Here is a 22,227-nt window from a genome sequence, read left to right on the forward strand (position 1 = left end):
GCAGCTACCATTATGATCCACACTTTACAATTGAGAAAAGTAAAGCACAAAGGTGTTCATGAAGTTGCCCTAAACCCAAGGCTGCTGAGGGTACAGCTGGGAGTTGGTCCCGAGCCATCTAACTTCAGAGTCCAGGCCCTCAACCTCTATACTCTGACGCCTCTCAGCATTAGAGCCCATCACGAGGAGGAAGGGCAGGGATCAGACGGCAAAATGTTTACTGGAGTTGTTGGCGCGTATGTGTTCGCTGGGTTACAGGTGGAATGTGTCTCCTGCTGAGGATCACATCAAAGGAGTCTGAATCCTGCTGATGACAACTCCTCCTCTCCTCCAAAAGCCCCTTCAGATACAGAAGTCACAACATCTGTAGGACCTCGGTTTTGAGGTCATCTTCCGGCTCCCTGAGCCCCCCTCAACCCCTACAGGCCCCCTCCTGAGGCCCAGGGCCCCCTCGGGCTCCCGTTACACCCGGCACACAATCCCCCGCACCTGGCGGCGAGCCTAGGCTGCCTGGAGCAGGCCTCCAGTAAGTATGCGTGGAACGTGTGGATTAAAGCTTTTACCTCACAATTACCAAAGAATCATACACGCTCCATAAACAGACTTGAAAAGAATCCGCCCCCTCATGGTTGGAAACAATTCTTTCCAGGTGAGGAGTGAAACACTCAGAATTCATTTCACTGCCCAGGTGACCCTTGTGTGAGACGCGTGGCTGCACAAATCTACTGCACTTGCTTCCGAGTCACGCGACAGCACAGCTGGCGGGGTGACAGAGAGGGCACTGGATATGGTGGGAGGAAGAGGCAGTTCCCTTAAGAAGTAATCAGCGGGAAAGAATATAAAAAAAAGAATGTCTATCTGTGTATAACCGAGTCACTCTGCTGTACAGCAGAGACTGGCACAGCACTGTAAATCAACTGTCCTTCAATAAACAAAAAAAAAGAAGTAATCAGGACCAGAGGCCCACATCGCACCCCCCAGCAGGTAAGTGCCTTTCCTGCCCGAAGCACCATCTAGGGAACGCGCTGCCCTTCACAAGACTTCTTCGGCCCCAGATCTCCACTCTCACCCGCCAGTTTGCAAAGGAGCCATGAAAGTTCATCTTTAATAGAATTACTTATCAAATATGATGGCCCATCAGGAGGTTTACTGTTCATTTATACTTACCTGAATGTGGAGACACATCACACCAAGTTTATTTTAGGGGAATCGCCTTTCCCGGGTGTGCTTAAGACAGCTTGGGTGTGCAGTAGAGAGTGTTCTACAAAAGTGGTTATCAGTGCTTTGCCATTGCCAAGCGGCTGCAGCTAGGCGCTAGAGACACACCAAAGGAAAACTGCCCTCTTCTTAGAGTAACTGTCTGAAACTGTTCCAGAATCAACCTATACTGAGATAAAGTAGATGCTCTCATTTTTCTCAATTAAAAATGTTTTCGGCATTATATTTTAAAAAGAGATAAAATCAAAAAGGAAAGAAAAGAAACCTGAAATTCTAGGAATTCAAAAGTACACTTGAGATGCTCTCCTGACAGCTAAAATCAGTTATAGAAGCAGGAAATAGATAAATTATTTCCCTGCAAGCAGCAGTGGGAATCTGGCAACGCCAGGGATGAGGATCCCAGATGGACACAGTGAGCGGAGGAGCCGACGCAGGCGGCACGGAGCCGGGAGAGCCTCCCAGGGGAGGCCCCAGGGCTGAGCACATCCAAGGGCCAGGCAGGTGCTGCTGTGGGCGGCAGGGACGGGGCGTGGGTGAGACAGAGGGGGCAGAAGAAACAAACACCGGATGATCGGAAGAGGAAGTCGACGCTGAGAGCATACTCTCAGGAAAGGACGAACAGCCTCACAATTATTTTAATAGAAAAAAATAAACGAGACAGCAGTGATGGATCCATCGCGAAGGTGTGTAGAAAGGGAAGGGAAACAAGGTGTGAAAACAGGAAGGACGTCAGAGCCTTCACAGGATTAGGGGGCCATCCTGAGAGAGCAGAGCACGAGGAAAGCCTTTTCAAAATCATCGTCGCCAGCGTTCCAGTTTGAGGGTCAGCTGTGGACAACGGGATGTGGCAACTGGTAATTTTTAATTAACAGTAAAATTCCTGAGTCCTTAAGAATTATTTTGGAGAGAGAGAGGACCACAGACAGAAGAAGCTTCAGAAGTCAAATAGGAACAAAAGCCAGGTTCCAAAGGTACTAAGTTCCACGCTTCCCGGCTAGCTGCAGGGGTCTACATTTTCAGAGCACGCAGCAGCAGTGGCCACTTCACATGATGACCTTCACAGCCGTCGCAGCTCCCACATGGGGCTGGGGCAGCAGAACCCACAGGAAAAGGGTGAGGAGGCCGGGTGGTCCAGCAGAGGGGTGGACACCTGCCCCTAAAGGGGGACAGGCCTTCGAACCCAGTGGCCCCGCCCTCACCCACTGGGTGGCCTCTGTAACTAGTTCACCTCTCCCAACCTGTGGGTTTAGTTTCTTCATCCATAAAATGGGGCTAAAAAGAGCACCTACCTGACAAGGTGATTCTGAGGATTTAAAGGAGTATTGAGAACAGTGCTCTGGGCAGCCTGTCCCCCGGCCCCAGCGCTCAGTGACTGCTCCTGGCCAGTGGACGCACGCCACCCAAAGGATGCTCTTCTCTTTAAAGTTGTACCCACCAGCCCATCACCCCCAGAATCTGAAAGGAGGGCCAAGAAGTGGTCTCGGATGGACAGCCCTCTAAATTAACTGGAAGAGCTGAGACGGAGAGAAAGTGGAGATATTTTCCAGTTAGTTTGTGTCAGTTCAGTTCAAAGTCTCTGTTCCTTTGTGTGGACAGAGAATGTAAAGTTGTTCCTTTAGTTTCTTTGTTTAAGGACTGGAATTGTAACATAAACCAAAAGATCGTGAGAAACAGAGAGATGCTGTTTTCACTACAGGTGAAAGATAAATTATAAACATTAACGACGTTGTGGAAGGAGAAACGAAGGAGGTGAGATGTCCCCATCCTGGTCAAGCCACACCTCACACTGGTCAGGACCATTCCAGGCCCCGTGGGGCTGGGAGGGAAAAGGGGAAAGCTCCAGAGCGCCACCTAGGGGTGGGGCAGTCTGTAAACTAAACCTGGTGGGCGTGGCCCCCAGAAGGGGGAGGTCAGCCACCAGGTAATTCTCTCTGAGGCAGCTGTTCAGAGAATTGTGAAGAGTAAAACCAAGGCTCTGACTTCTTTTAGGGACAGGATCTTACGCCATCGCCCAGAGCCTGACATTTGAGGCTTAGGAAGACATCCATAGGGCAATGTTAACACTTACTCCTTGTTTGAACCTATAACCCCTCAACCCTACAACCCCCAGCCTGAAGGTTGGGGCCTGCCCGACAGGAGGACTTAACTTGGAAACTGTATCACCTTTTTTGCAAGTCTGATGGAATAGAAAATCCTTAAATCATTTATGACTACTAAGAGCAGAGAAAACAGTCACTTCCACAACAAACCAAAGAACATGATGTGCTCTAGGAGCATGAAAAGACTTGCTCCCTGGGGACCATCCCCTCAGTCACAGGCCAACTCGGGAAGTGATTTCATCTCCCAAAGGCGGGAACAAGCAGCCCTGCCCTGGTTCGGTCACTGCTCATAACATGCAAAACCACTCCAGGTAGAAATTCCTCACGTGCACTGTCACCACCTACTCTAGCAATTTTATGGATTTTCTTTATCTGTTCACACAGCAAACACATTATCTTAGTCTGGGTTTCATCAGAAGCCAATCCTGAGACAAGGGTTCAGGGCCGTGGTCTGACGGAAGCTGAAGAAACTCTGGTCGGGAAGTGGCGATGGGACCAAGGGAAGGAAAGGCGGCCCGGCAGGACGGTTCCCAAGCCTGTTTCCACCGCGGGCAGGGAGGGTGATGCCGTGGGCAAACTCTGGGAGCTGGAGGAGGGACGGCCTCTTCACCAGTAACATGCACGGGGCTCCCCAGGGCTGATAAGCATAGATTCTGATGTCAGAAGATCTGGGGTGGGGCCTGCGATGCTGCATCTCTGCCAGGCTCCCAGGGCCTGCCATGCACTCTCAGGGCTAAGGGCATAGACTTCCACCTCAGCATCCTAACCCTAAGGCCGGGAGGCCTGGAATGCGTTCACACGGGCTTCCTTGGGTCATCGCTGATGCTGCTCTGAGCGGGCCTTGTTGCAGGCACCGCCGGCAGTTCCGCACTGCGGAGCTGCGGGATCCGGGCTAGCAGGCATCTGGTACATTCCCTGGGCACTGACGACGCACCAGGCAGTCTGCACAGGATACAGCAGGGAAAAGGGGGTAACAGTCCCTGACACTGTGGACATTTTATTAAACCAGGTAAGTGGGATGGATCATATGTTAGGGGGTGGTAAGTGTAAAGGAGAAAAAGAATGCCAAGAAGTGGGGTAGGAAGTGTCCCGTGGGAGAGGGAACAGTTTGCGGTGCTGGACAAGCCCCCTGAAAGCTGACACTTGAGTGAAGATGTTAAATGTCCAAGAGTGAACCTGTCCGTGACCGTCTGAGAAAAGATTATTATGGTAGAGGGATGGGTGAGGTCCAAGGCTCGAGTGGGCCTGGCAGTTCAGGGAAGAGAGGCCGGGGTAGTTGGGGTGAAGTCAGCAGAGGAAAGAGTAGAAAAAATGAGGTCCGAGGGACTGGGGGGAGGGGTGGATCCTGTAGCATCCAATGGGAGACTCAGGATTTCCTCCTTCACTCTGAGAGACCTGGAAGCCAACTGGGGGATGAGAGGAGGGACGTGCCGTGACTCTAGCTGCGAAGTTCAGAATATACAGAAGAGAAGCAAGGGCAGGAGCAGGGGGTGTAGCTGGGAGACTACTGCCCAAATCCAGGAGGGGATGGGGATGCTGAAAAGTATGAGGATTACAGAGATGTGTCAAAAACAGATCAAACGGGCCTCTGCTTTTGTACGTAACAGATTAAATGCGGGGTATAAGGAAAAATAGGAATCAAGGACTACTGCCAGCTTTTGGATCTAACCAACTGAAAGAACAGAGCTGCCATTACGTGAGAAAGGAAGATGGAGAGGAACAATCCGGAGAAACGCCTGAGCCATGTGGGGAGCACACGTTAGGTTTCAGGCGCCTGGGAAGAGGTAGCCTCTGCTGATCTAGAGTTCAAAGAAGCTGCCCAAGCGGGGGATGCGAATTTGGGAGTCATGTGCCAGCAGACTGTCTTTAGAGTCCCGAGGCTCTGTTTCCTAAGAATGCAAACGTTCTGTCTTGCAGAATAGAGGAAAACAGACGGAGACTGAGGCCTGAGCTTGGATCACTCCAATATCTGGAGGATGGGGCAGGACTGGAAGTGGCAAAGGAGACAGTGACGGGGTGGGCAGGGAGAAAGGCGACCCCGGCAGGGTGATCTTAGAGAGGAGCAGGAATCCACACGCCGAAGGGTCCCGCGGACCGAGGAGAGGGTGCGAATACGGCAGGAAGATGCAGCAGGAGAGGTCACTGGTGGCTGGATGAAAACAGGCTTTAGGGAGCCAAAGGGGACGAAGGCTTCATTGAAGGGAGTTTAAGAGAGAACAGGAAAATGGCAGCATATAGAAATTGATCCCAGGGCTTGCTAAAGGAGAAAGGAGGAAATGGGAAAATGAGGGAGTACTTGGAAGGGGAGGTAGGTAAGACAGACTTTTCTCTAAGATGGAGGGTAGGACAGAGTAGATGATCCAGGAGGGAAGGGCCAGCATCAGGGTGCAGGAGAGAGAAGAAAGAATTGCTGCAGCAACGTCCCGGCCTAAGTAAGAAAGGATCAGACAGCTTTGGGGCACTGGCCTGAGCTTAATGCATGGGTGGCTCATCCGCCCTAAAAAGAAAAAAAAAATGTAAGCAGAAAGGTTAACAGGAGACCATAGGTTATTTCACTATGATAGGAAATCTAACCCAGTTTTAGTCTCTTGTTTCTAAATTGGCCATTATTAAACATAGGTCAGAAGAAAACCATCCAACGCTCAATTATGTAAGAGGTCACTCCCCCAGTGAATTCTTTAAAAGACTGTTGGAAAGGATCAAACAGTTACTTTTATATAATACTTTGTGGCTTGACAAAAATCCATTTAGGAATAGCATGTACTTGATCCACGATATTTAATGTAAAAGATATATAGAGAGTCTCTAATGGTAACAAATAACATTCAGAAAGAATATTTCCAATCTATGCTGTGGTAAATGTCATTAGCCAAGCTTGTCTTCTAGTGCAGTTTTCAACAGTGTGTGGTATTTATTTACACTGTGTTAGTAAGGAGTGAATAGTCACTAGCCTTCAATTTTCACATCAACTGCAGAAAAAAGATGCCATTTTCTACACAGTCTGGTACTGAAATTGACTTAGCATCTCAGAACTGTCAAAAATTTCTTTTACGAAAAGGTTTGCTTTACAGAGACTATAAAGTAAGTGTCATCCTTGACACTTGCATTCTGTATTCAGGCCGCGGGTCTCTGGAAAAGCAGCGTTAAAGAACGTCAGAAAAGGTCTTAGCAAGGCCCGGCTGTCACGCTCGGCGCCGCTCGGCTCCCTCTGCAGTCAGTTTCCACGCTGGAGATGTCAGAGGCTCTTTGCTTCAGCTAGAAGAATCCTCGCCAAGGATGCTATCAGCTGCCCTAGGACTCATCTTTGCTAAGAGGTCGGTCCAGCACTTACTTTCCTCTGTTAAAAACGGGAACCTGTTTCCTTTCAAATTAAAAGAAGCATATACTAAGTATCGGATTTACAAATTCAGAACTTATTCCAAGGAAACCTCCCAATAGGTGTACTTATATACAGGACCGGTTCTCTGTCCAGGTGACAAACAAGAAAACAAATCAAAGTATGCAAAACCGCTCTCTTCCAGCTCCTTCTTTCTCATGACAAAGTACTGCTGTTGTGTTTCATTAGGTAGGCCTAATTTTTCTCCACATTTATTTTAACTGCGTCCCCTGAATCACCAGCAGGCTGCACTGGATGTCATTCAATTCTGCCAATGAGAAACCGGTCACATGAATCCACAGGGCAATTGGGCCCGAGGCAAAAATCCACACGTCCTGGTATTTCTGACGTGAGCAAATTGACACTGTTCTGTGTGCTTCCGTCCGGCACCATCGGAGGGTTCGCTCAGCCGGGGAGGGCGCGAGGGTAGGGCTGCCAACTGCTACCAGGTCAGAGCGGAGGTGAATCCTTCTCACAGGCTCCCATCCCAGTACCGTAATACCACTTATGACATGGTTTTCCTCTTCATCATCACATTTCTCTTTGAGCGGCATGCAATTCTACCATTCTCAGGAAATAGAGCTAACTCTACAGTTTCTCTGAAATCCCAGGGGGCCACGAAGCATGAAGGGGTTGTGGATGAAGGCTTTGCTCTAAAGGAAGGACGGTCTGAGATCCACCTGCACGAGCTTTCACACCTGTGATGACAACACCTGGCAGCTCTTTCCAGAAACGTTTTTATAAAAGAGTGTGCGCTCTCACTCCCTGGGGTCCCAGCAACCTCAGGATCATTATTTGCCAACGTCTCTCTACTTTTTCACCCTGGAAGAACTTGTTGGTTCAGCCATCCCTGAGCAAAGATATCTATTTTCTCAGCTCCCCTCCCCCCGCCCCAGTTTTTTGTCTAAACAGTGTAACCCATCAAGGGAAGAACCTTTGCCAAAAAGTCCTTTTCACACTGGCCCATTGGTCCATCGATGGATGGGTGACTATCCCAAACCACACACCTCATCGCCCACAGACTGTTCCCCTACCTGCCTGTGTCCCCAGCTGCCATGTCGCACAACAAAACCAACCCGGTACATTGCGCACTCTCAAAGCACCCATCCTCACGCCCGATGGGTGTGGGCGGGTGAGTTCTGAATACACCAGCAGTGAGGACTCTGGTTTTCCACTAGGAAAACGGGCCAAGAAAAGAGAGGAAAAAACACTTCTCTGCCTTGTCAAGCAGTAAACCCCCAAGCTTGACATCAAGAACAGAAAGTCCCAAAGCGATTATCGTGGGTGTTACGAAACCATCAAAACTGCTGATGTCGTAAACAAAATCTGTCAACAGCCACTAAGAATTCATTGAAAGTAAATTTATTGTTTGTTTAAAAAAACAAAAACAAAAACAAAAAACAGAACTGTGCAATATGTGCTTCTCAAGACATTTGGACTCTGGTTTGTTGCTCATCTCTTCTCGGGCTTCAGTTTGGCCAGGCTAAACGAGAAACACGGTACAGACACACGGTTAGTGAGCACAGGTAAGGGAGGCAACCGAGACGCGTGTTGGTTATTTTCTCAAAAGCCTACAAGGTGCGAGCCAAACTAGGACATCGAGTTTTAAAATCTGATCGTGTTCACTGCGTTCTGAAGACGATTATATTCTAAAAAAGGGAAAGACAGCCGTATATCTGATTTCAACCAGATAAGCTTTCAAACTAAATTATCCTTTTCCTCGTACAGAACTGAATAAAACCATGCTACAGGGACCCAGGGAATCATTTTCAATGTAACTGGAGGATTCAGTTTTAACGGTAACAGTGCAACATGGCTTTTGCTTTAGTGGTCCAGGGGGCGACAGGCCCTCAGCCATCATGTGTCACAGCACCGCACAAAGCACCTGAGGCGTGAGTGGGGTCACGTCCAGGAACCTTCCGTTACTGACGGCAGGCAATTCCATGACATTCAAAAGAAAATGATTCTAATTTTTCAGGCAAAGTAGCATCGAATTACACTTATTCAAGGGCTGAAAAAAAGGGGAATACATAATTTTAAATGCTTACTATCTGAGAATATTGTCTTAAATAAGGGAGTTTATTATCTTATTGATTATTTCATTTTGGAGACTCACACAAAAACACGCTGCTTAACAATGCTACTGCCTTCCTTTAAAAACGGATGCATTTCAAACATTAAACAACAGATCTCTCTCCTTCTAAAGTACGGACTCAGTTCCCTCTTTGGTGACAATTTCATACAATTGCAGAATTCTCAGAAACATTTTATAGTATTAAATTTGAATAGCCATGCATCCAAAAATCAGACATATACAAAGGCTCCACATTTCAGACCCTCACGCTGCCCTGCACTTTTCACACAGAACGATCACATCAACAAAGTCAAGTTTACCTTTTTAGTAGAGAAACTCAGCCTTCTCAGATCCAAAGCCATTTTAATTAAGGCAATGGGAGCGCCTTAAGGGCAAAAGAAGATGTAGTACATACAAGGAGAAATTCATACAAACACGGGACACTTTACATTTGTCATTTGATTCCTTGTAGATTTAAATTTGTGATTTAAAACTTGCATTAAGGCAGCTTTTGCACTTCATATACTTCATAATTTATAAACAGAGGAGTGATTCATGTGACTCCCAACATTCTTTCCTAGAGCTGTTTATCAATAATTAAATTGTTTTTGTGACTACCATTCAATGCACGAAGTAGAAAACCATGTCGTCTGTATAGACCAACAAATAAAAATACCGACTCCAGGTGCCGTGGTTTCCTCTGGTACAGTTTTTGAGATATGGTACATCTATGTGGCCCTCATCAAATGTAAACAAAATCACAGACAACTTACAGGGGTGGGAATAGAGTGTATGTGTTTTGGGGTCAAGGGGAGGGAGATGGTGGGGAGCAGAGCCTGCGAGCCTGTTTTTTGAAGGAAACCATATTATTATTCCCTCAAAAGACTAAAGGGAAAAAGCTCACATGCCTCAAAAGCTAGACTCCCAACATCTAATGCCCCTTACCCTTACCTTCTTCTTTCTGTTAAAACTGAACCAAAAAACAGAAACAAATCATAACAACACCCCCCAACACACACACACACACACACACACACACACACACACACACACCCCTGCTTTGTACTTCGGGCCTACGTTGGGCAGCTATACTTGAATCTTCTTACAAAGTGCTCTAAGAAATTATATGCACATACACGTTTTGATTAAGGTATTTTAAAGCAACACTGCTAAGGGAATCACATCCTATTCTCCTCAAAAGAACAAAGAGGAAAGAAGAGACTAATTTTTAAATCTTACTATATTCCCCTCTGTTAATTAAAAAAAAAAAAAAAGGAAACATACAAGAATCAACCTGCAAGTCTATTAGTCTCAAATAATTAGATCCAGTAGGTATGGAAGGTAGTAAAAAAGGTTTTGAAAAGTCTAACAATGCTTTAAGAGTCTTCTCAAATACCAAGGACATTTCATAATGCTGTGAAGGAGTTAGAGGCAATAGACAACCAAACAAAAAGCTTCTGTTAGTCTAATACAGGATTCTCAAGGAGGAATATTCAGTAAGCTTCAACCATTTCCCAAAGGGACACCAGAGAGAAGACGGCCACGTTCAAGGCAACTCGACAAGATACTGCAACCTGCTAGGATACCTTTGCATTCTCCATGTGGTGGTGTGTGGCCCTCCTGGAAGAAAAAGCCCTGTTCTGTGGAATTCATACACTTCCTGGGGTATAAGTACCCCCCAACACGGCTGATTTTAAGCTACCAGCGTGTGGTATCAGCACCGTGCCAATACAGTGGGCGTAAATAACCTCAAAAGCAGAGATCATAGTGAAATGTAATAAAATAATCAGGAAGTGATGAGTTTTGAGTTATTAATTACCTTTGATTTTTATAGAACTTATCTAATTTTTAATAATGGCTGGGTTTAACAATCAACTGGCAAAATTTCTAAAAATTGAACAATTGACCCTCACAAGCCAGCACGGGCTGACTCCAGCAAATTGGTCCCAGAAAAGTGTGGACACCCATGATTTTCTCAGTAGCCATTCTTAAACACTGGGAGACGGTGAGCTCAGTTTTTAGAAAACACCTTCAGCCCCTGCACTTAAACACAGAAGTTGATTTTTAAGAATACTCAGGCCTTTGAAGTTACAAATGGGTCAACTTCTTCATCACAAAGCTGGCTTTCACTACGGGTTAGAGGTATAATCTATAGAATTTGATCTAGAGAAAACATCATACAGTGTTTTACAGAACTTTTAGTAAAAACGGGGCTGGGTTGGGTTGCATTCAGGGTCCCTTTGAAACAATATATATATTTCCCCATGGTCCCCACACTCACCACTCCTCTGGCCCCAAAAAGAAAAGTCTACCATAAAGCCTCTCTTACTCTGGAGTCCCAAGCTACAGAAAAAATAATGTATAATTAAAATAATGTATAATTTCTAAAATAATTATAAACAATCTAGAAGTTTGCTTACATTTTTATTCAATGAGAAGAACAGAGCACTGAATCCATCAGATAAATGTTGGCCAATGAAGGAAACCTACAAGCCATTAGCCTTCAGGAAGACTTCACTGGGGGGGGGGGGGCACCTGGAAGTGAGACTGGGCTCCAGGCGGGATGTGTATATCCTAGGGGAGGTTTCTTCTTACTTCATATTCTCTGATTTAAAGAAAACAGGGGTGCAAATTCCCTCAATGTTAACTGATAGACAACAGCCTTATTTCTGTGCATTATGTAGGTGCCTGATTACGAGCTGTCAGTTTGCATATATAGAGTGAGAAGCCCTCTGCCTAACACAGAAACTGAAATAAAGTGGCAGTTAGCGCAATTCCATCCGTAAGTGTTCCTGGACACGGAATATAATGATGAAAGATGATCTGACTGCAAATGCATCCAGGAGGAGCGGTATATAAACAAGAAAAACTCTGGTGTGAAAGGATGCAGATCCCAGTGTTCTGAAGCACTGAAGATGGAAATGCGACCGTATTTAAATTAAAGCTGATATTGCCAATGGGCCGGGCTCTGTGTGATCTGCATCTGTAGTTTACTTATTCCATGCACTTGACTTAGCCAGACATCCACAGGACACATCTGGTATGTGTGTAGCCTGCAGGCTGGGCCTGAGTCCTCGACTTCATGGCCTTGACTTATCTATAACTCCCTGAGTTATTGAGGTCAACCTCAGGACCATAAATCAGGAAATTCTATGAAAATAAAAACTCTTGTTCACATTTTGCAATTAAAAAAAGCTAAAAGGAAGGGATTCATAATGCAGGATAACTACTTTTTGAAGAGTCAAGGGGCTAGGCCATCTGTTTTCAATTTTAAACCATCATCTTGATATGTTTAGGGTTTTAATTTATGGAACAATCAAGCAATCTTTATATTTAACATTAAATACCTGAATATTATAAATCACCTCCGATGAACGTTTATGGGAGAGTTTCAGAGCAACTTCTGAACGACTTGTCACTTTTATTGTGCAGCCATGATTTGTAAAAAAATGATATGCTAAGTAATCCTAGAGTATAATTTAGGGGTACAAAAACAACTGTCAGGAAACAGCCAGAGACTGCATTTAATGAAATCTTTACCGACTGAAGTAATAAGTAGTACATTAATCAACACAGCTTAATTGAAGCTCTATTTGTAACATTTTTTCTTATTAGACTTGTTATTAATGAACCTTTATACGCTACCACTAACTTGGGCTCGATGTTCAACTTCAACAATGAACAATTGTTCACACGCACAAAAGAACAAACACGGCTGTGAGGGCCCTTTGTCTCTGGCCCTCCTTCCTCGCCACAGTTATTTACATGGTTGGCAAGATAGCATCTTTCAGGCTCTTTAAAAGGGTCTGAAATAGTTCAAGTGCAATCCTTAAGAATGTAAAAACGCAGCAGCGAAGCCTGGGAACTAGAGAATCTCCACTGACCTCAAAGACAAGGTCGTCAAAGCTGTGCTTGCACTGGCCTGGCACTCACAAGGGGGGCCGGCTGGCCCTGGCTGGCAGCACCTACCTGAACATGTCTCCCAGGCCCCTCAGCTTCCCCTTCTTGGCTTTCATCTTCTCCTTCTCCTTGTCTCTGTCTTTCTTCTTCTCTTTCCCCGTTTTTTCCTTCCTCCGATCGGTCTTCTCGCCTCTCTCTTGGTTTCCATTCATCTGTCTCTCCAGAGAGTGGGAAGGCTGGTCGCTGGCTGTGGAGACAGACTCTCTCCCTGATCTTGAACTTTCTTCCGTGTCTTCTTCCACTTGGAAGGAAACAAACACACAAAAAACATAAGGAACACAGGGAACCAAAGGGACGAGAATAAGGAGGCTGAAGTCGTGTGACGGTTTTCTTTCCCACGTTTCCAACTAGGCCTGCAAGGCTGTTTACTTCTGAGTAGAATTAGAATGAACGCGTGATGTGGACGGTTACTATGCACATGTGTACTCCTGCGTGAAGATGATGGGCCAACAGTAAGAGAGTAACGGTAATAGTAATAGTAACAGTAACAGTAATCTGGCTCCCGGGCCGGATGGATTCTCTCGCGTTGATATAGAGCCTGTACTGCTGGGGGGATAAGCAAGCCCTCATCACACAGCCAACCCCAAGGGTCCTGTGTACCACACTGGCGAAATGAAGACAAGCAGCCCCTCGCCAAGAGCTTCCTTTCCTCTTGGGTAAGAATGATGTAGCTCCACCCCGGCCCCTGATGAATTTGTTCAATTGCACCACACCCTAGTAAGCACACCAATGTCAGCACAGGACTCCTTTCCTCAGCCTCCCAAATACGTATGACCCTTTGTGATTTCTGCATAGAGAAGACTGGATCTTCACTGCCTGTCTAACTTTTCCTTATATTGTCATTAAAAGGCCAATGTCATAAGCCAACGCTCCTATATGTTCTAATCCAAAATAATTTTGCATGTCGGTCGACACAATGGCAGGTGAACAGAGGTGGATGGAGACGCGAAGGCATAAGTCCACAGCCTCACACTCCTTTGAACTTTGCAGATAAAAGCTCTGCTTAGAGATAACGATATTCCATCCTTTGAAGCAACACTTAGTAAGCATATGGTCCAAGTGCATACCCCCAACTTTTTGCATTTGAAAGAATGACAAGTAACTAGAGTAGGTTTCTACCTACAAAAGAACTTTAGGAATTTCTATATTAAGAAGCAATAGATGCACACATCAACAGCCATTCTCATAAATCTTTTTCCAGATTAGCTGCCTAAGCTGTTCTTCCAAATATATTGATAATAAGAATTATTGGGGTTCCAGATTACCCCTTGAAATCTGAGGTCATTTTCCCCCTGCATCAACAAATAAAGTATGAATCAGTGTTTTTCCACTTCTTCTAACAGAGAAATATATAAGACAGTTAGAAATCTTTCACAAAGAACTGACCTCTAGATCAAATTAATATATCTTCAAAAGAAATTCAGTCTTGCCTCTCCACCAGTACTTGAGTTAGCAACACACAAAATCAAGAGTATAATAAGACCAGTTAAAACAATCCTAGTATCAATTTATTTACAAAACAGAAAAAGACTCACAGACTTGGAAAACAAACTTATGGTTACCAAGGGGGAAAGGCAGGGGGAGGGATAAATCAGGCATTTGGGATTAACATACACACACTACTATATATAAAACAGATAATCAGGGCTTCCCTGGTGGTGCAGTGGTTAAGAATTTGCCTGCCAATGTAAGGGACACAGGTTCGAGCCCTGGCCCGGGAAGATCCCACATGCGTGGAGCAACTAAGCCCGTGCACCACAACTACTGAGCCTGAGCTCTAGAGCCCACAAGCCAAAACTGCTGAGCCCACGAGCCACAACTACTGAAGCCCGCGCGCCTAGAGCCCGTGCTCCACAACAAGAGAAGCCAGCAAAATGAGAAGCCCGTGCACCGCAACGAAGAGTAGCCCCCCCTCGCTGCAACTAGAGAAAGCCCGCGTGCAGCAACGAAGACCCAACACAGCCAAAAATAAATAAATAAATTTATAAAATAAAATAAAAATAAAACATAATCAACAGGGAACACGGAACTCTGCTCAATACTCTGTAATAGCCTATATGGGAAAAGAATCTAAAAAAGAACGGATATATGTATATGTATAACTGAATCAATTTGCCATACACCTGAAACTAACACAACATTGTAAATCAACTATACTCTAATGTAAAATAAAAATTAAATTAAAAAAACAATCTTAGTATCTTAGTGTTCTGCTATTAAACCCTCACAGATCGTAAAAGATACTATCAAATGATGGCACAACCATAACCAAGTAATTCAGTTTTTTAAAAAGTGCCAATTATTTAACGTAATAACAGAAAAAGTGTAGAATTCTTTTGTTTTCACATTTGATTAAAAACATGAGCCAACATATTTCCCATCCCAGCAGGTCATGCCCTGGGTACAGCCAAAGAGTAAAAATACCACTGTGTCTTAAATCCGGAAGGTACTTTGGAGGTCATTTAGACCAACTTCTTCCATTTCTTGCTGAGGAAGCAGAGATTTGGGGCCAGCACACCACCAGTGTGGGGCTCTCTCTACCATTATATTCTGGTACAATTGTACCTCAGCCAGACCTTCATGCATTTCTTTGATCATCTCTGTGAATGCTCAATTCCACGCTTCATACAGCATGGATGTTGGTCATCTATCATCCAGTCACTCCACGGTCTGCCCAGAAGATCATTCCAGCAGCCAGCACTGCATCTCAAGAAACCCATTGTCAATCCTGTAGTCATTCAGCACCGTGACTTGTAGCTGCTACTGAGGAAATCATTCCAGAAGCTCGATCAAATGTGCACAGGGACTCGAGGACCGGCTCCCAACCACAGAGGTGAGCAGAAAGGCCGGCCACCCTCTCCACTGGGGTATCTAACTGGAAGCCACTCTCCTCTTGCAAGAGACAAGGCAGCTTTTTAAAAAGTTGCTTCTTTTCCTCTCTGTCAGTTCATATGGAAAAGGAATTGTGTGGGTTTGTTAAAGAAAGCCAGTCACAGTTTTCAGATGGGCATTGCTAGTGAAAATCCATAGCCTTACAAATAAATGCTGAGTTAAGGCTGTCATTTTTGTGTGGTGCACAGAGAGCAGGGAAAGACTCCTGGCCCGGGTGGCTTGCTGTGTAGCCTTTTCAAAGGGCGTTCCCCCAGAAAATGTAAATATAGCTTATGCAGGGTTGGAGCATCTTGTCTGAAAACACCCTTGAACTTGGCTGTGCTCTAACTGATGGTAAACCATGGCTTCCACATTATGGGAAATGGGTGTGGCCTCAACTTTGAGGTAATGGACCAAATCAGGATAAAACAGTTCTCAAAAGTTCCCGGGAACTACAAAACCTAGGTGTGTCTATTGGTACACTCAAGTTAGATGAATGGATGCTGGTGATTATTCTAAAAGTCTCGCAGACAAAACTCCTTTTACCTATCCGCCCATAGCGCTCTGTACAAACTTTTATTATTGCACTTCTCATATGATACGATCACAGGTCCGTTTCCCATTCCCTAAACTTCTAAAATGAGGACTGCTGAGCGGCCAGCGGCTGCCCGTAAATGGCTGTTTAACTGGAAGACTACTGGTGAGCCTGACTCGTGACTTCATCCCAACCAGACAAACTTCTATCCAACCTCTGCGCATCACCATCCTCTAGCTTCAGAACAATGTCTACGCCCCTCTAATGAAGCCTGACAACACACGCCACACCCCGGTAACAGTAACCCCAGGAAGGCCACTGTGCTTGGTTAAGCTCTCATCAGTTTCTGGTAGAGTTTTATGCTATTATTGTTTGTGCTCTACGTATCATCCAGTGGCTTGCCTGGCCCCCTACAATGTCTGAAACTATAAGCAAAAATAAAGAGTTCAATACATGTAAAAGACTTCGTCTTCCACAGGGACCATTATCATAAATCATGAATGGAAAGATCAGTAGCGATTCTGCTACTAGTTTTCTGCCTAATAGTTTTGGGAGAAGCACATGGGACATATGTCTGCTCTTGGCTCCATCACAGAATAAAGGCAGCGCCTTCACAACGAACTATATGCTGAAGCCACATTTGTTGCCAATTCCTTTCAAATTCACAATAATTTCCTGGTGTATGTAATACAACTTATTTTCTAAACTGGGTGAAACAGAGAAAATTAGTATTAAGTCATTTAATAACTTCAGGTTTTGTAACCTCATTTTATAAAATCAAAACTCCTCGCTCAGTTTCCTGCCCCGAGCAAGTGGACTGTTTTACAATCACACTTGCACATTTGAGAATTCTTTATGCTTATTCTGAACATCCTGATTTAGATAATACACTATCGCAGAAACTCTTCTGGGGGTGTACTGATGGAACTAATCCCTTTGAATGCCAACTAATTAAAAATATTTAGCAATATGTGCCTTCATATGCATAAACATAAGATGTTCTTTTAGAGTATTACATTGTGTATGCTTCAAACCCTAAAATTATTTGATAGAGAAAAATAAAAATCTCACTTTACCCCATCCCTATGCAGAATTACTGTGGTTTTTAAAAGCTTAAGTAAATTGGTTACACGTGCTGAATTTTTTTTAAAAAATGTATGTATTCAAGGTCACTGATAGTCAGATTTTGTTTTCAGTTTTAAAACCAGTCTTTGTACATTTAATACTAGCTTTATAATAAGGTACATAAAATATTTTTATTCTCTTAAACTACAAAAGAGATTCAGATAAACAATTTTTCAAGTAAGAAAAGTACTGGTAATATATCACCCGTAAATGGCTTGATCTATTGCGTTCATACAATAAATTACAATGCACGGACTAATCATAAACCTACATTTAGGTAATTGACTATTTTAAATGCTATATAAATTTTACGTTTTTTCTCTTTAATTTTGCTCTTTGCAGATTGTTTGCTTTCCTTCTGCAGATAGTCTGCACAAAGAAAGATGATTACCTCCTTCCAAACAAATGGAAATTTCTATTTTTGACTAACATTTCTGCTCTATGCACTGCACTATCAGCTACTTTCCCATGTGATTACCTATAAAGACAGATACTTTCAAGTTTCTCTTTTTAAAGAAGGTATAACGTGAAGCTGCTTATTTTTCTTTCAGGCAGCACATTCTATAATTAAGACATACCTAATTACCATGTTTTCAACAGATGCAAATACAGCTCAATTAAAATTCTAGTCCATGCGACAAATTCAGCTACTCAGTTCTGCAAGATATCACGTTAGGACTGGGTCACCAAGAAGTTTGGAAAAGACTGAGCACATACATGGTAATGATTATGGAGAAAATGACCTTAGGCGTCAATTGAACCTCAAAGTTCTGTAGCTTCTGCCATAAAAAAACACTTCGGTCTGGTCATCACACACATTTCATTGTCAACAGTTGACTCTAAGCCACATGGTTTTTTTTTTCCATTGAGAAGCAATTCTACTGTTGGGACTGTAATGATCTCCATTGCTTGCTTATCCCAAATCCATTTCTCCATTTCTTCTTCCTAATGAACTCTGTGTTCAGGAATGCAACCCAGCTTCAAGGGGTGAATTCATTACTAAATTTACACCAACCTATGGGTCCCTGCCCCTGTTGATTTATTAGTCCAATGTTATTAGTCCAAGAATGGCCCCATCACCCCGAATGGACATATTCCATGCGTGGGGAGATGGCTCACTCCCTTCAGTTGGATGTGATCAGGAAAGCACGAGGCCTCTGAGCCCTGCAGTTACCCTCTGGATAAGCTGACTTATGGACAGCGTGGCAGAAGGGTCAGAAGGATGGCGGGGCTTTGAGAACACCGTTAGGCTGTGGAATCAATAATCCTGGAAGCTACCCAACTCTAGAACCAGTTATGTAGGACAATGTATTTCCTCACGGTTTGAGCTGGTCTGAGCTGGGTTTTCTACTACATGCAGCTGAAAGCATCCTAATAGGTACATTATATAAATCAAACTTTAGAGCAGCTGTGGAATATCCACAGTACTATTTATCACAAGTGTAAGATTTAACAGTTAATGTCACTCTAGGCAGCTTTGACAATTTTACTAGAATTATTTGTTCAGACTTGTTACTAGTGTTAAATGAATTGGTACAAACATCCAGAGAAATACAAAACAGAGAAATACAAAATGAAAATGACAGCATTACTTCTTATTTGCCAGTAAGCAAGTACTCTTCTCCGAGGGCATAGCTCAAAGCAGTGTTATTAAATATTTGTTGAGTGGACTGAACAAATAGCCCATCATATGAAAACCATCCTTTACTGCTCCCTGTTTAGAAAGAACTACTCTAGGAATTAGAAATATCTAATAATAGAAGCACATATTCTTGAGTAATTTCCAATTTACTTTGGAAGACAAAGGATTAAACATAATAATTGGACACAAGATTATGCAGTCTTCAGAATCTATCTTCTTAAAATTTAAAATGACTGAGTTAAAATGAGACATTAGTAATTGGAAAATTTCACTAGACTTAGCAAATCCGCTGACCACTACCAATTTCTATTGACTAATGTTAGGTAAAATACAATATAATAAAAATAAATGAGGACTGAACTCCCAGGCACTGCAAATCCTGCATAGGATTTGAGAACATTTTATTATAAATAAATAAATATATATACATATATATTTTTTTATATGTATACACATATTATTTTTGTTTCTCATTTTAGTTGAATATTTGACTTTGGAAAAGGAAGAAAAGATGTAAGAAATGAACAGCTAGTGACACAGATGGTATTGAATAATAGGATCTGCTTTTCTGGACCCTGACTTTTAACATTAGAATGATGAGCTTTTGGCAATGGAAAAACTTAGCTTTTTCAGAACATTAAAAAAAAACACATACACACACAAAGCTGGCAAGAAGAATTAAGAAGCTTTTATACTAAAATGTGGGGTGGGAGTAACAACTGATATTATGAAGAACAGAGAACATGACGGTGAAAGGAGAAAAAGCCATGAAGGAAGTGGGTGACATTTAACAGCAGGCTTATGAGAAGGGTTTTCAGCAACTGGAGGAATGTTCAAATAGATGATTCCTAAAACCCACTCTTCTAAAATTAGATTTATTTCATTAAAAAAAAAAAAAGCCAACCTCTTAGTTTACATTGGGGTAAGGAGTAGAGAGACAAAAACAATAAAACCACACTTCCAAAGAGTTTAAGACTTATTATCAAAAACCATTCTTTACTTCTACTTCAGAGTCTAAAGTTTTCTTTAATGCATCCCTCCAAACAAACAGGTAAAATGTTCCTGAAGATCTTGGTAGAATGCCACCTCCACTATCCCCCCTGCCCAGGAGAAGGCTGAACAAGTACAACGAGGATCACACCCTCCATTTTCTGGACGCTTGCAAATTTGCTTTCAGTGTATAATTGATTTTCACATACAAATGATGGTCCACAATAGACACTGTTTCCTGTGCACAGGGGACAATGTATAAAGAAGCTGAACACTTTCTTTTCAACAGACCCAATGGACTGGCTACACAATGAAAATGGTAGCACTCAAAACCCTGCTGTTGGAATTGCCACTAAGAATTTTATTTTTATCAAGGACTGAATTGGTGTCAAATGTGTATTTTAACAATATACAAAAAAATTACGGTGTCAAGGAAGGAGTGTCCAGGCCACTGCTCTGACTCTTTTAAGTGAAAAAACAACAACAAAAGTAAATAACAACATAAAAATGTGCAAATGTGATGAAACAGTGAATGGAGAGCAGTGCTCTGTTTTGCTATTTACTGAGAAATCAAAACAACTGTCCCCTAAAAGCCAGTGTTCTTAACTCCCATGCCCTACAATCCAAACTGGGAGATCTTGATGTTAAAAAAATATTTTATATTAAAAAGTCTCAGATACATCTATATACAGATTTTTCTTGAGTTACGATGGGGTTACAGCCTGCTAAACCCAACATAAATTGAAAATACCGTAAGTCAAAAATACACTGAATACACCTGACCTACCGAACATCATAGCTTAGCTTCGCCTACGTTAAATGTGCTCAGAACACTGACATTAGCCTAAGTTGGGCTCAGTCATCTAACACAGAGCCTAGGTTATAATACAGTGTTGCATGTCTCATGTAATTTAGTGAATACAGTACTGAACGTGGAAACCAGAACAGTTGTCAGCGTATCGGTTGTTTCCCCTTGTGATCACGTGGCTGACTGGGAGCTGTGGCTGCTGCCAGCGCCCAGCATCTCCACAGAGGATCTGCATATCACCTGCCCGGGGAAAAGATCCAAGTTCAAAGTTAGATGTACGGTTTCCACTGAATGCACATCACTTTCGAACCATCGTAAAGTCCAAAAATCCTAAGCGGAACCATCGTAAATCGGGGCGCGTCCATACCCAGTTGGGGCTTTAGAAAGTCAAAGGAAAACTAGATTGCTTGGGAAAAAGTGTCTTGAAGAAGGAAGATGACAGTCCAAGGTACACAAGAGGGTAGGGGACAGTCAGGGCAGTGAGAAGGTAAGCCTCACAGACAGTGCATGGTCTGGGTGAGAACGCACGCGGGCGCTTGAAGGAATGTGAGGACAGTGTGAGCCCAGAGCTCACTCAGCCAATGTAGAGACAGTCGGACCAGTTAGGAGATCCTAATAGTAACTTCAGATATCAAAAAATGAGGATTGGGGCTAGATTGGGCAGAAGGAGAGAAATTAGGAGATTTCATGGGGGCAAAAATAAGAAAACTCGGTAATGGAGTGATTACACAGTGAGATGATGATTCAAAGTTTCTGAGCCTGGAGGTACTAATGAGAAAAATCACATCATCATCATCCATCTTTACATGTGAGATGCTAAGCATGTAAACGCAGTCTCTCCCTTTCCTCTGGCTTTGCCAAGCATCATTACTCACCTGGAGTCTTGCATTACGATCATAGAACCAGTCTTGCCACCGACACTGCTACTTACCATCCAGTCCCCAATAAGCCATCCCGTACAGCCCTAACAAGCATATTCCTTTATTTGAAATTCTTCAAATGCTCTTTAAGGTCCTTAGTATGAACAAAAATAATTTAAACGAGGCTGTCTGTGATCTGTTCTCTGACTACGTCTTAAACCTCACTCCTCACCATGCCCTCACCCGCAGTGCATACATGAACCTTAACAGGACGATGGCGGTCCAGAGGTGGTCCTGGCTCCCTATGTTTCCTACACACCCACTGAAGACCACTCAAGCAATATTACTCATCTAAAACAATACCTCTTCTGGGAAGCCTTCTCCCTACTATCTCCCACCCCACTCAACTTCCACATGGGCTGAGTGGGTCCCCCACGGTTTGGTGCCATGGTAACCTGTGTACTACAATGGCCCTTAACCATTAACCACACTGCTTCTCAAGTGTCAGTTTATCCACTGGGTTGAACCACCCCCAGCCCCTCAGGAACTTACAGCTTAAATATCAGATTTTAGGTACTACAACTCATTCATACTCTATAGTAGTTTCAGTGTAATGGCTTTTCCCACTCAGAAATTTGTTTAATATTCTAGAAAACTCACAGGACTGCA

The 22,227-nt window shown here is 43.6% G+C and overlaps 1 protein-coding gene across 13 annotated transcripts in view; it reads right to left on the bottom strand.

Moving 5' to 3' along the window:
- The window catches only part of PARD3 (par-3 family cell polarity regulator), a 628,388-nt gene that overhangs the window by 189,711 nt on the left and 416,450 nt on the right, over nucleotides 1-22,227 (bottom strand). For all 13 annotated transcript variants that reach the window (XM_061179018.1, XM_061179012.1, XM_061179004.1 and 10 more), the window contains one exon: nucleotides 12,737-12,968. In XM_061179018.1, coding sequence (XP_061035001.1) covers nucleotides 12,737-12,968 — 232 coding nt within the window. The remainder of the gene's footprint in view (nucleotides 1-12,736; nucleotides 12,969-22,227) is intronic.

The sequence above is a fragment of the Eubalaena glacialis genome, chromosome 2 (genome assembly GCF_028564815.1).
Source record: "Eubalaena glacialis isolate mEubGla1 chromosome 2, mEubGla1.1.hap2.+ XY, whole genome shotgun sequence".
Taxonomy (NCBI): Eukaryota; Metazoa; Chordata; class Mammalia; order Artiodactyla; family Balaenidae; genus Eubalaena; species Eubalaena glacialis.